Source organism: Macaca nemestrina, chromosome 5, assembly GCF_043159975.1.
Source record: "Macaca nemestrina isolate mMacNem1 chromosome 5, mMacNem.hap1, whole genome shotgun sequence".
Taxonomy (NCBI): domain Eukaryota; kingdom Metazoa; phylum Chordata; class Mammalia; order Primates; family Cercopithecidae; genus Macaca; species Macaca nemestrina.
Window position 1 is genome coordinate 4,158,938 of NC_092129.1, and position 14,380 is coordinate 4,173,317.

The 14,380-nt window shown below is 45.0% G+C and overlaps 1 protein-coding gene and 1 long non-coding RNA gene across 8 annotated transcripts in view; one reads left to right on the forward strand and one right to left on the reverse strand.

Annotated features, from left to right (window-relative positions):
• Positions 1-6,164, forward strand: part of LOC105487574 (putative T-complex protein 10A homolog) — a 25,766-nt gene extending 19,602 nt beyond the window's left edge. For 4 of the 6 annotated variants that reach the window (XM_071096193.1, XM_071096194.1, XM_071096195.1 and 1 more), the window contains exons 10-11: positions 4,772-4,889; positions 5,903-6,164. In XM_071096193.1, coding sequence (XP_070952294.1) covers positions 4,772-4,889; positions 5,903-6,164 — 380 coding nt within the window. Of the gene's footprint in view, positions 1-4,771; positions 4,911-5,902 lie in introns of those variants that run through there. The other 2 variants (XR_011623231.1, XM_071096197.1) reach the window with 2 other exon arrangements.
• LOC105487573 (uncharacterized) lies at positions 69-13,230 on the reverse strand. 2 transcript variants are annotated; one of them, XR_011623234.1, is made up of 4 exons: positions 12,741-13,227; positions 4,750-9,638; positions 4,273-4,410; positions 69-3,276 (listed from the first exon to the last, which is right to left on the reverse strand). It is a non-coding gene; the product is annotated as an uncharacterized lncRNA (long non-coding RNA). The 2 variants fall into 2 exon arrangements; XR_011623233.1 differs by having other exon boundaries at positions 4,273-9,638; positions 12,741-13,230.
• Positions 13,231-14,380: the final 1,150 nt, after the last annotated feature.

Genomic DNA, 14,380 nt, shown 5'->3' on the forward strand with positions numbered 1-14,380 from the left:
TGAGACGACAGGTGCATGCCACCATGCCTGACTAATTTTTTGTATTTTTAGTAGAGATGGAGTTTCACCATGTTAGCCAGGATGGTCTCGATCTCCTGATCTTGTGATCTGCCCGCCTCAGCCTCCCAAAGTGCTGGGATTACAGGTGTGAGCCACTGCAGCCAGCCTGTTGTGCATCTTAAATATAATCACCGTGTCTTTCATAAGCTAGGGTTGCCAGATTTAGCAAATAAAAATGCAGGATGCCCAGTTGAATTTGAATTTCAGGTAAACAATAAATGAATTTGTTTTTGTTATGAGTAGGTTTCATTGAGTATGTGGGACATATTTACACCAAAAAGTCATTTGTAGTTTATGTGAAAATTCAGATTTAACTGGGTGTCCTATATTTTATCTGGGAACACTATCAAGTTCAGGGAAATTCACAGCTATTATCTTTATCAATCTTACCTTTCCTCCACCTCCAATTATAGCTGCATGACACCACCTCATTCTAGCCTCTTTCCATCTTCACATATTATATTTTCTTGTGATCATCTGGGTAAATTATTTATCTATTTCCTCAGTATTCTCTTCAGCTGAATATTATGTGCTATTGAATACATCATTTTGGCTTTAATTTTGAAGATTATATTCATTTCGTTTGTTCTTTTTCAAATCCACCTAGAATTTTTTCTCGTTTTCATTTTCAATTCCCTACTTTAATTTTTAAAATATTCTACAAACATTTGCCTTGTCATCTGTTTCTGGTAGCAGGATGCTTGCCATCTCAGAGCTCTGCGTGGCGCTGGCTGCAGCTGGCTTGTCTCTGCTGGTACTTCCTCATCGTGTTGCGTTCCCTCACCTATTTTATATTTGTGCTAGTGGCTTGTGTTGGTGGCAATCATATGGGGCCCAGTCTGGGAGATACTATCCAGAAAACTTTGTTTCTGCCAGGTGTTCCAGGGCACGACCAGCCTGGGATCACTTCATGTTAGTTTCTTAGTTTAAGGTGTCCCAGGTACAGGTAGCAGAATTGCAATTGCTAAGGGTAAATGAGGGTCACCCGGTAGTGACACATTCTTTGGAAATAGCTCAGAGATAGACAGCCACACTCCTTGGTGCTCTCCATCTGCCAGCAAGGAGATATTTTCTAGTTCCCTCTTTCCTTGGGGCTCTAACCTTCAGAGAGTGTCCTCTTTAAGCATGGATGCAGTTTCAATTCCCAGACAAAGCCCTTCATCCTATCCCAGCAGAGCGACTAAGGGCCAAACCTCCTGGAGACTGCAGAGGACAACAGGGCAGTCGCAGGTCAGGTTCGGGTCTGCATTCCAGCACCCTCTGGGATTTGTGGCTCCTTCCACGAACTTGCATGTTCATTTCCCAGGGTTTTTGTGATTTACTTGAGCATTCCTCAGGATTTGTAGTGGATGTGTGGGTGGGATGTCTGATCTGCCCACTGCCATGGCAGAATCAAGGCCTCTGTGGGTCATCTGCTCCTCTGTGACACAACGGACCTCCAGATGGGCCCTTGAAGCTGCTGAGACTCAGGCTGTCCTACGAGTTCCTGGTTCCCAACCCTTTTTCTTTTTGTCCTAATATTTCAGCCGGCGCAGCTGTGTGTCTTGTTAGAACGTTCACCTTCACAGGTTGTCATTTAGGCTCTCACTGGGCATGTAGCAGCAAATTGGGCACTAGAGCAATTGTTCTCTTGAGTGACCTCCAGCAAACATTTGACAAAAGAAAAATTACACTTGCTAGTTTGTGAAGGTCATGCTGAGCGATTAATATTAACGCCAGTCTTTTGAAAAAGAAAAGTATTTACAGGTCTGTATTTTATTTTTGTTTAAAAGGCCTAAAACTTTGACTCTCAGCTGGTCCATGTAGAAGGTCTCAGTTCATTTTCCAGCAGGAATTCTAAGTTCTGTTACTATTCTTGGATATATTTGTCATACATTCAACAGTTTTGCCTATGGCTGACATTTCCAGAACAGAGTGAAGCAGACGTGCCATTGTTTCCACTCCTTCCATTTTATAGGTGCAATTGTGTGTGACGTGCATGGTTCTTATACATTAATACAAATCAGCCAAGAATCGTGCATTGATATGTACCAGACAGTGAGTGAATTCATTTGCTCTCAGCTGTTGACCCAAAGAAGAGCCCCCCGTTTCTCCAGGGTGTTCCATTAATACACAACAGGAAAACAATCTTTTACAATTTTGTGCTAAAAATCATTTTAAGGGGTAGAATATTTCCTCAGTTGTCAGGTTCTTCACTGTATTTATTTTTCTTAAATATATTTTGTGGGCTGGGCATGGTGCTCACACTAGTTATCCTGGTGCTTTGGGAGGCCACAGTGGGAGGGTCCCTTGAGGCCAGGAGTTAGAGACCACCTGGGAAACATAAACAAGACCCTGGTCCTGCAAAAAAATAAAAAATTAGCTGGGCATCGTGGCATGCTCTTGTAGTCCCAGCTACTCAGGAGGCTGAGGCAGGAGGATCACTTGAGCTCTGCGTCTGAGGCTGCAGTGAGCCATGATCACACCACTGCATGCCAGGCTAAGTGACAGAGTGAGGCCTTGACTCTAAATACACACACGCAGAGACAGACACACACACGTGTGTGTGTGTGTGTGCTGCCCCTTATCTGTCAGAAACTGCTAACAGTTGACAATACAAATAAAAAAGAAGCAATGGATAGTAAAAGAACAAATGGAGGCCGTGTGTGGTGGCTCACGCTTGTAATCCCAGAACTTTGGGAAGCAGAGGCGGGCAAATAACTTGAAGTCAGGAGTTCCAGACCAGCTTGCCCATATGGTGAAACCCTGTCTCTACTAAAAATACAAAAATCAGCCGGGTGTGGTGGCACATGCCTGTAACCCAAGCTACTCGGGAGGCCAAGGCAGGAGAATTGCTTGAACCTCAGAGGTGGAGGCTGCAGTGAGCTGAGATCGCACCACTGCACTCCAGCCTGGGCGACAGAGGGAGACTCCATCTCAATGAAAAACAGAACAAATGGAAACTCATCAATTAAGTTTAATTTGGCAGCTTTCCTTTTTTCACAAACACATCAAGCAGCTGTGTGTGTACCCCACATGCAGGCACTGTAATCACGTTCCTGTTCCTATAATGAAATAGGCACAGTGCAGCAGTATTTCAGCAGGCTCCACAGCGAGTTCCTCTGCGTCAAGGGTTCTGTCTCCAGTGCAAGGTGAAAGTCACTGCTAATCATCCCTGGAGGATGCCGTAGAGGGTGAATTATGGCCCTTTCTTACGATTTATTATCCAGCTGAAAACTGCAAATCAATATGAAAATGTAAAGTTGAATGTTTACCATAGTGAGTCAAAAGCATTCAGAAGCAGAGGGCACTGACTGTGCGGTTAATAATGGACCTTTGACCTCAAACACAGGGACTCGGGGAGTCAGACAGCATATGGGAGGGAAAGGAAAATTTCAGCCAGAGATCACTTAGCAAAGTTGGGAGAATCTAAATTTTGTGTTTTAATGAGACCAAGATCATTCTGCCTCGAGCAAGACGTTCAAGTGTAAATAAAAAATGATAGAGCAGGTACAAAACTGCATGTTGAATATCGGTTCTTTATGGCGTGTGCCTTATCCTGTTCAGGCTGCCATAGCAAAATGCCACAGACTGGCTGGCTTGCCAACAACGGTGTTGGGGGCTGGAAGTCCATAATGAAGGTGCCGGCAGCTGCAATGTCTGGTGAGGGGTGCTGCCTGGTTCACAGGTGGCATCTTCTCATTGCAGCCTCACATGGTGGAAGGGACGAGACAGCTCTCTGGGGTCCCTTTAGTAAAGGCGCTAATCCCATTCATGGGGCTCCATCCTCATGACCGCATCATCACCCAAAGGCCTCATCTCCCAACACCATTGCTTTGGGGATTAGGTTTCAACACAGGAATTTGGGGAGGGCACAGCATTCAGCCCGTAGTAGGCAGATCGGCACCAAATATATTTAAGCAGCTAAGTGACACACAAGTGTCCTGGTTTACAAATACAAATCTACTGAATTTGCAAAGATAGGTGTGTATGTTGTTTACATCCTGGTTGAAACAGCGGAACACAGTAAATGCGCTCTCAGATGTTCACACAGTTTTTCTTCTTGAGTATCTTCATATAGTATTGAAGTCCTTAAACTTTTATTATAAGTAGGGTTGCCAGATTTAACAAATATATTGATTCAAGTCCCTCACTGAATTTGAAATATCAGATACACAGCAAGTAATTTTTGATATAAAAGTATGTTCCATGCAATATTTGAAATATACTTACGTTAAAAATTATTCATCATTTGGCCAGGTGTAGTGGCTCATGCCTGTAATCCCAGCACCCTGGGAGGCTGAGGCAGGCAGATCATCTGAGGTCAGGAGTTTGAGAGTATCTGGCCAACATGGCGAAACCCTGTCTCTCCTAAAAATACAAAAATCAGTCGGGCGTGGTGACGCATGCCTGTAATCCCAGCTACTCAGGAGGCTGAGGCAGGAGAATCGCTTGAACTGGGGAGATGGAGGTTGCAGTGAGCCAAGATTGTGCCATTGCACTCCAGCCTGGGCAACAGAGTGAGACTCTGTCTCAAAAAAATAACAATAAAAATAAATTATTTATGGTTCATCGTTTATCTAAAATTCAATTATACTTGGCAACCCTAGTTATAAAGCCAGATGATTAGAAAATACTCTACAAATCTCATGAATATTTTATAGATTATTTGGATAGAACATGTTTCTAAACAGATTCAATGTAACATACACTTAAAAACTGCATTCTGCAGAAAAATTCTACCCCGATGGCTCCAAAGAAATTGTGTTTCCCGACGGGACAGTGAAACATCTCAAGGATGGACAGGAAGAGACCTTATTTCCTGATGGGACAATCGTAAGGGTGGAAAGGTCAGTAATGTCACACAATGCGAACCCGAAACATCCCCAGTTTTTGTTTGTGTATTTAATAATTTCCTTATATTAATTTAGATTTTTGCAAACATTTAAGTGCTTGTATTAAAAAAAATAATAATAATGTCATTGACTCCAGAAGTTTTGTCTTATGGCCTTGATTTGAATCCCTTTATAGAGACTGTGAGTTTCAAATGGACTTTCAGGTATTTACTTTACTGACATTAGCTGTGTTTGAATTATAACCGTAAAAATACACTCCAGTCTTCAGTGCTCACCTCAGACCACGTGGTCTAGAAGCCCAAGTCCATTGCAGAACACGTGCAAGCAAATGTTTAAGGCACAACAAGGAAGAGCTCATCAGAGCTGCTATTTCAATGCTAGTTTGTGCAGAAAGTAAAGATCCACCCAGCTGCCCAAGGGAGGGCATGGGATGTTGTTTTAGACCTTCCCTTTCTTTCCTGATATTCAAGTGACCACTGAGTGAGCACTGTGGGCTGTGTCTCCTTGCTGCCCCACCTCCAACCTTTCTCTGAGTTCTGCAGTCTCCCGCTCTCACCATTTCTCTCCTGGGCAATTACAACAGACTCCCCCAGCTTCCTCACAGCAGTCAGAATCTTCCCTGTCACCTCCGGGGCCACTTTTCTGAAATGATTCTATGTGTGTCCCTGTCACTCCCTGTGTTAACCCTACCGTCCCTCTCACCGTCAGAGCCAGCTGTCCGCACAGGCTTCAGCCTGCAGGTGAGCAGACATGGCTGACCTCCCGCCCTGCCTCCTGGTCCTCCACACTTGCCCTCTCTCACCCACACCAAGTTTCTGCTGATGCCCTGAGCCCACCGTGCACCTTTCCCGCCACTGCCCGTGGCCTTCTGCACCCTCATCTAACGAGCTTTGGAAGAAGGGCCCCAGGTGGGGCCATTATTCGGTACTCCCCCACCCCCTACTGGCCTCCACACTAGCAGCATTGGCCCTGGCGCACACTGCCCTTCCACGTGTTTCTCTTCTCAGGAATGGCGACAAAACCATTGTGCTCAGCAACGGGCAGAAAGAAATCCACACGGCCCAGTTCAAGAGAAGGGAGTGCCCAGATGGCACCATCAAGACTGTGTATTGCAGCGGCTGTCAGGAAACCAAGCACGCCTCCGGGAGGGTTAAGATCAAAGATGAAGCTGGAAACATCATCCTGGATGAGAAGCAGATGAGCCCTCAACACGCAGCGTCACATGGGAAATGCCAATTGCAGTTTTTTGCTAAAACAGACGAAAACTAATAATGTATTAGCTGTCCCAGATGATCTTGGAGAGCCACTAAACCTTTAGGACTACCCAAGCCTCTATCTAGAAATTGCAAAGAAAAGGACATTCTCTTCTCTACTTAGGAAATACGGTTAGAGCAGCACCCATCAGATAACAGAAGGCTCACAAAAGAAAGATTTCCATGCCCCCAGCAACACTGCACCCTCTTTGATCATCACAGGGGCCATTTCTGCCTTGTGATGGACCCAGGAGGTCTCTGCAGAGCAAGTGCCCTTGGACCAGCTGATTCACAAAGTGCTGAGCCCCTCTCCCCTTTATGGCCCACCCCAAGCACGGCTCATATCTCCAGCATTACAGAAGCTCAGCCTGGACAGTTCACCTCTGCTCACCGACACCCCTGTCCACACTGGGACAAGAGGGAGACAATTCTAGTCACTACAAGGATACTCAAGTGGCGTCCAAGTCAGGTCAGGGCTCCAATAGTGCAGTTATCATGGCCTGTCGCTGCCCGGGGAGCATGTTGCCTCCTGAAACTTGAGATTTTTTAAATCCCGATATAAAATGATAACCAGTTACTTACTTCTTTTGTTGTTTTGCAGGCCACCTAGAAATACAAAAGCAGACTGGCATTCATCTAATTTTTATACTGAAATGTGGATGCCCCAAACATGATTTTGGAAAGAGATAATTTCTTGAAAATCTTATCAGAAGATGCATAGTTTTTTAATTTTTTCCAGTATGTACTCATGTTTTTATGGACTACACCACCATATTTTAGTGCCAGGGATTATTTTAACCTTAATACTGTGCACGCATCATCGTAGTCCTCAATATTTGGTAATGCTATTTATAGTAACTCAAGAACCATGTGCTATCTGGCTTTGAAGGAAAAAAAGGAAGTCTACTACGATTGCAGTGGATGGAGGCCTTTTGTTTTCAGATGAATGCTACAGCAATGCGAGGCATTTGTCAGGCATAACCGGCAAAACAAATCCATTATTAAAAAGCTATTTTGGGTTTGGCTGAAAGAATGGACTTGCCTGTTGCTTTGATTGTTTTAAATCAGCTTATACTAAAAATTGTCACTGAAGCAAACAAAATGATACACGGCTGTACTGAAAAAATGCACTTCTCTTTATCTGTGGGAGATCAGGGAAGAATCAAACATGCAATTTTATCAGGAAGCCGTGCGCAGGCATCAGATCACCTGCCTGACTGGAAGTTTTCATTAAATATCATCTGCAGTACACTCTCCAGTAGTGACGGGTGCAAAATCTGTCATCCAAATAAGATTAATTCAGTGTGCACATGGAATTAATACATTCCATGTGCGGGAAGCCCTTCATGGAATATACATTCTGCAATACTGGAAATCAGTACAAGCTTATTAAAACAACATTTCATACTGGTTTGCAAAAAGTCAGAATTTACTTTTAGTTCTTAACAATCTCCCGAAGGCTTCTTATTAGATGTACAATCTGATTATATTTATTACATTAATTTTGAGGAGGGGTCTCTATTAACCTATTTGCAGGCACATTTATGCACAAATTGTAAACAAGCACATTTACTTGTTCAAAAAGGTAGCATTAAGACCATCACAAAACAATGACAGAGTATAAAGGGCTGGGAGATGGGGTGAGTCACACCCATCTGGGCCACTGTCTACTGCCACCTTGGAAAAAATCTTCAGCTGTCCCCCACTTCCTTTTCCCTAAGTGGGTGACATTTCATCCCCTGCACGGCTCAGGGATGTTGTGGGGATGGATGAGAAGGGGGCAGGACAGAGGCGTCCCGTCCATTCCACCCAGGTGCTGCTCCTGAAGGGAGTCTTGGATGGAGCCCTCCTCTCTCTGCACGTGGAGTCCTGCAGGGCTCCATGTTTTCCTAAGGAGCACAGGTCCTCTCAGAGCATGGGCCCCAAGTTTCATCGCCATCAGGTGCAGCCCCTCCCGCCTCTTCTCTCCTGCTCCCCACAGCCCACATCATGCAGAAGGCCCTCCCTTAGGTTAACCCGACTTCTTCCGACTCATCGTTCCTTCCGCAAACATTCCTTGGCTCACCCTCCCCCACCCCCAGGCTAAGGCCCCCAAGTGCTCACTGAACCTTGCACTCCTCATGTCCTCCTCACACTGTATCCCGATGACCTGCAGACCTGCCTGTCCCCACCTAGACAACACATTGAGGATGGAGCTCAGTCACCTTCACCTTCGCTCCCCAGCAGCTAGAGTGGAGAGTGGAGCCTCGGAGGCTCTGGAGTAAACGAAGAGGTGAGAATGTGGAGAGTGGCCTCGTGAACTCTGATTATTGGTGCTAAAGTGAAAGGGATTTCAACATAGAGGCTGACTCCCAAAACTGACGACTCTGTCTGATGCTCAGTTTATCAAATTCACCTTTGAAACTACCTTTTCTTGAGCACTTAAAGATTGATTTTAATTAAGTTTTCTTAATACTGCAATTATAGGTTTAGAATGGTTGATATTTTTGAACAAATACTTTATACAAGAGACAGAACCAAACAATTCAGATTATCACCGACTTCTTACAGACCTCCAATTTGAACCTACTCTACAGTATTAACCATTTTCTCATTATTCTATATTTTTTACATTTTCCTACAATTATTACTATAATTGTACAATTATTACTATAATTATTACTATATTGTATTTTACTTGTTTCCCTGCTTTAAAAAGAAAAACAGAAATCCTGTGGTTCATCTTGCTATGGGTGTGAGTGTGACAGCGGGAACTGTGTTACTCACTGGTTATTCCTCCTCTGGCATTTTAAACTCAAGGCACTGGACATCATACTCAACCTTTATGGTTAAACCTGACATGCTACATTAGCATTCTTGTGTTTCTAATGAACGCCATTCACAGAAGTTTTAGTTTTTTGCAACCTGGGATCAGGCCACATCATGACTGTCATTGCCTTTGTGGGAGCTTTTTTCCATTAAAAAATTTAAACATGTAAGTTTTGTTACTGCATTTGTATGAAGGTGGATATATCAATCGTGTATATTAAAACATTTTCTTACACCTAAGAGTTCATTTGTTTCCTTCTGATTTTTAAGAGAAATTAAAACATTTTCATGGGCTCCTAAAAGTATCGTGGGCCCTCATGTGCCTGATGGAGATGCTGGCCCTGCCTGGCGTCCCACCTTGTATATTTGACTCTCCCCTGCCTGGTGTTCCGTCACGCGTGGTCCTGCCGTTCTGAGAGGTCAGCAGAGCGGGGGATGGTGTTGGAAACTGTGGCATTCTTCACCTTCCGAATGAGCAGTGGCTTCCCAGAGAAGACTCATCCTGGAAAGGCAGGGTGGGGCTGCCGGGCAGCTCTCTGGACTCACGCTTGGGGGTCCTCAGCTGTCTCTGCTGTCAGGTGGCACCAACAGGATCGACTGTTATTTTTTGCTTGTGGCTCAATGCTCACTTTTTCCTAGGCTACTTGGCTTTCTTGTGGCTTCCCAGGTTTCTTATCTGCAACTGCAGATAGACAAAGTTTATATCTATACTTTAGAAGCAGACAATGGAAGGAATAAAACCACATTCCTCATTTATTCAAGGCAATAAAATTAAATGTGTCATTATATTCTTTTGTATCACAACCATCTTTGTATAAAACTTCTTTCTTCTAATATCATTTTCAATTTGTAATCAACTTACTTCAATTAACCATATTTCATTATTTTTTATTATGAGTTGATTCTCAAATGACCACAACTTTCTGTCTTTGTATCACTTCCCCTGATATCTAGGGAAGTGTCCTTGCTTGCTGGGAACACAGAGCACCTGGCAGGCTGCATTAGTTTCTGGGGCTGCTGCCTCACCTTACAGGCAGACCTTGGGGATACTGTGGATTTGGTTCCAGGCCACCACAATAAAGCTCATATTGCAACAGAACAAGTCACACAAATATTTCATTTTCCCAGTGCCTATAAAAGTTTGGTTTATGTTATACTGTAGTCTATTAAGAGTGCAATAGCATTATGTCTAAAACATGAACAGATCTCAATTTTAAAATACTGTATTGTTTTAAAAAATGCTAATGATCATCTGAGCCCTCAGTGAGTTACAATTATTTTGCTGGTGGAGGGCTTTGCCTGGATGTTGATGGCTGCTGACTGATCGGGGTGGAAGTTGCTGAAGGTTGGGGTGACTGTGGCAATATCTGAAACAAGACCACAATGAAGTTGACTGCATTGATTGAATCTTCCTCTCATGAAAGGTTTCTCTGTAGCATGCGATGCTGTTTGATAGCATTTTACCCACAGTATGACTTCTTTCAAAATTGGAGTCAATCCCCTCAAACCTTACCCACTGCCTCATCAACTAAGTTTACGGACTATTCGAAATCCTTTGTTGTCGTATCAATAATGTTCACAGCATCTTCACCAGGAGTCAATTCTATCTCAAGAAACCACTTTCTTTGCTCAACCATAAGAAGCCACTCCTAATCTGTTCAAATTTTATCCTGAGATTGCAGCAATTCAGCCACATTTTTAGGCCCCACTTCTAATTCTAGTCCTCTTGTTATTCCCACCTCATCTGCAGTTACTTCCTGCACTGAAGGCTTGAACCCCTTAAAATCATCCATGAGGAATGAAATCAACTTCTTCTAAACTCCTGTTAATGTTGATATTGTTTCTCCTCCCATGAATCATGAATGTTTTTAATGGCATCTAGAATGGTAAATCCTTTCTAGATGGTTTATAATTAACTTTGCCCAGATCCATCAGAGGAATCACTATCTATGGCAGTTATAGCCTTATGAGATGTATTTCTTAAGTAACAAGACTTGAAAGTTGAAATTTCTCCTTGATGCATGGGCTGCAGAATGGATGTGGTGTTAGCAGGCATGAAAGCAACATTACTCTCCTTGCACATCTCCAACAGAGCCCTTGGGTGCATTGCCAATGAACAGTAATATTTTGAAAATAGTCTTTTTTTCTGAGCAGTAGGTCTTGGTAATGGGCTCAAAATATTCAGTAAACCACTCTGTAAACAGATGTGCTGCCATCCTGGCTTTTTTATTCTACTTATAGAGCAAAGACAGAGTAGATTTAGCATAATTCTTTTTTTTTTTTTTTTTTTTTTTTTTTTTGAGACAGAGTTCCACTCTTGTTGCCCAGGCTGGAGTGCAATGGCAAGATCTTGGCTCATCACAACCTCCACCTCCTGGGTTCAAGTGATTTTCCTGCCTCAGCCTCCCAAGTAGCTGAGATTACAGGCACCCACCACCATGCCTGGCTAATTTTTTTAGTAGAGACAGGGTTTCTCCATATGGGTCAGGCTGGTCTCAAACTCCTGACTTCTGGAGATCCACCCACCTCAGCCTCCCTATTAAGCATAATTCTTAAGGGCCCTAGGATTTTTGGAATGGTAAGTGAGATTGGCTGCAATTTTAAGTCACCAGATGCATTAGCTATTAACAACAGATATCCTGTCCTTTGAAGCTTTGAAGACAGGCATTGACTTCTCCTCTCTAGCTATGAAAGTCCTAGATGGCATCTTCTTCCAACAAAAGGCTGTTTCATCTACACTGACGACCTGTGGTTTGGTGTAGCCACCTCCATCACTTACCTTAGCTAGGTCTCTGGATAACTTGCTGCAGCTTCTCCATCAGCACTTGTTACTTCATCTTGCACTTTTAAGTTATGGACATGTTTATTTCCTTAAAACTCATGAACCAACCTCTGCCACTTTCAAACTTTTCTGCCATAGTTTTCTCACTCCTCTCAGCCTTTTTTGAATCAGCAATAAAGCTGTTTCACTTTCTTGTCATTCATGTGTTCACTAAAGCAGCACTTTTAATTTCCTTTGTTTTTCTTTGCATTCACAACTGGGCTAACTCCTGGGTGCAAAAGGCCTTGCTTTCAGCCTATCTCAACTTTGAACAGGCCTTTCGCACTAAGCTTAATCATCTCTAGCTTTCGACTTAAAATGAGGGATATGTGTCTCTTCCTTTTACTTGAACACTTAGAGGCTGTTGTAGGTTATTAATGGTGTAATTCCACAATTGTGTCTCAGGGACTAGGGAGGTCTGAGGGGAGGCAGAGAGATGGAGGCAGCTGGTCAGTGGAGCACGTGGAACACAGGTGACATTTATTATGTTTTCCATCTTACCTGGGTATGGTTGTTGGTTACAAAACAATTACAAAGTAAAATCGAAGATCACTAGGTGCAGATCACCATGACAGACATAATTATAATGAAAAAATTCGAACTATTACAAGAATTACCAAAATGTGACATAGAGAGATGAAGTGAGCACAAGCTGTTAGAAAATGGGACCCATTGATGTGCCCCAACGGTGCTGCCACAGACTTTTTTTTTTTTTTGTATTTTTTAGTAGAGACGGGGTTTCACCAGTGCAGTATCTGCGAGGCACAACAGAGCAAGGCACAATAAAACGAGGTCGGCCTGTGCGTGCAAACCCCTCACAGAGCGCTGTAAACACAATGTAGGAACGTCATGGAAAAGCCCGTTCTGAGCACGGGGCTACAGGGGGCGCTGTTGGGTAAACAGGTTATTTGGCGGCACAAAGCAGCTCACGGCCCATCTCTGAGGTAACGCGGTCAGATCTACCTTTTCAGCATGTGCCGGGCCACAAACTGGGTCACTGAAAACCGCGGAAGTTCATTCTTCGCCCCCGGACCAGGCGGGCTGCGCCCTCAGGGAGCTGAGCGGTCCCCGTGAGGCCCCTTCGCTGCCCGCACAATTCAGCTGTGCCGACCCCAGCGCGGCGGTGCCGGGACCTGGTGTGCAGAGGAATCGTGGTGAGAAATGTGCACACGTCGTCCAGACAGACGGTCCCGTGAGTCTCCCGACAGAAAAGAGGACGGCGAGGCGGAGTCCTGAAGGCGAGGCTTGCAGAGGCGGGAGAACCAGGCAGACGGTCGCGGGCCTGCGGGGCCCCCGACGGCGACGAGGGCGGCGCCCCCCACACGCCTGCGCTCCGGGAGGGCGGAGTCTGTCAGCGCCGCCTGCGGGGTGTGGGAGCTGCGCGCTCCTTCCCTGTGGGGCGGAGCTGGCTGGAGCCGCTGCCTGAAGAAACCGGGCTGTGTCCTCCGCTCCGGGGAGGGGAACGTGGCCAGTGGAAGCCGAGTTCCTTCTGTTGCCTCCCGCAGCCCACAGCGAAGTCACTCTGAAGAGCACCTCGCAGGCCTGCGCTTCTGCTTCTCGTCGCCTTCGAGGCGACTCTGACCCTGACACCCCTTTCCTCCTCTTGTTGTCTCCTCGAATCCTACAGTAAGGGAAATGGGGGTCCTGTTTTGAAACAAAATGAGAAAGAACCATAACCTTCAACTTCAAAACACTTCCAGTCTCCTGAAGATTTTTCACATTCCGAGATCACCCATTTCCCAGGGTCCTTGAAATATTTCCTGGAGCCGCGCCTCTCCCAGTGCTCTGGCTGGAGACAGCAGCGGGGGCTGTCTTCCTTTGCGTCCTCGTGAACACCCAGTTTGGGGTGGAAGAGTCAAAAAGAAAACCCAGGAACGCCCCATCCTGTCGTTCTCATGGTCCCCCGAATCCCCGGGGCTTCCTCTCTCCGCCCCTGGTCTTCCTGCGTTTGTTCGACGGGCCCTGCCCGAGGTTTCCGGTTGCACCTGCGGGAAGGAGGAAAACGCTCGCCTGTTCCATCTTCCTAGGAGTGGAAATCTGAGGCTTTTTGAATGGCCACCGTATATTGCCTTAATTCTCCTTCACTTTCAGTGGTTTTGTCTGCCCCGCCTCAGAAAGACCGTCTGTGTTCTTTCCTCCATAGCCCAGGCACCGAAGGCACGTGCCGTGCCTATAAATTTCCTGTCTCGTCTCAGACTCTACGTGAGCTCGTTATTACTTCAGTTTAATCTGCGCACGTTTCACCCTAGGAGAGACACTGCCCAGATGTGGCAGCTTTTCCTGACAGATGGCCCGAGGCTATTCTTGCCCTAAAACTTCAAATGCTCACTTAAAACCATCCTTCCTAACAACACAGGTTTTCCCATTTCTATGAGGTTGACCTTTACACCTGAAGAGTCATCAAAACCCAGCTGGTGATAAAGAAGTGACGATTTCAAAAAACGGAGGGAGAATGGAATCTGGTCTCTGGGTTTCAAGTGATTCCAGTTGCTTGCTTTAGTCTGATCGGAATGTTTGAGCATTTGAGGAAAAGGCCCTTAACTCGATTTGCCAAACCCCAGAAAGTAGGAGCTGAACTGACATTTAAAATCAGAATAGCCTTG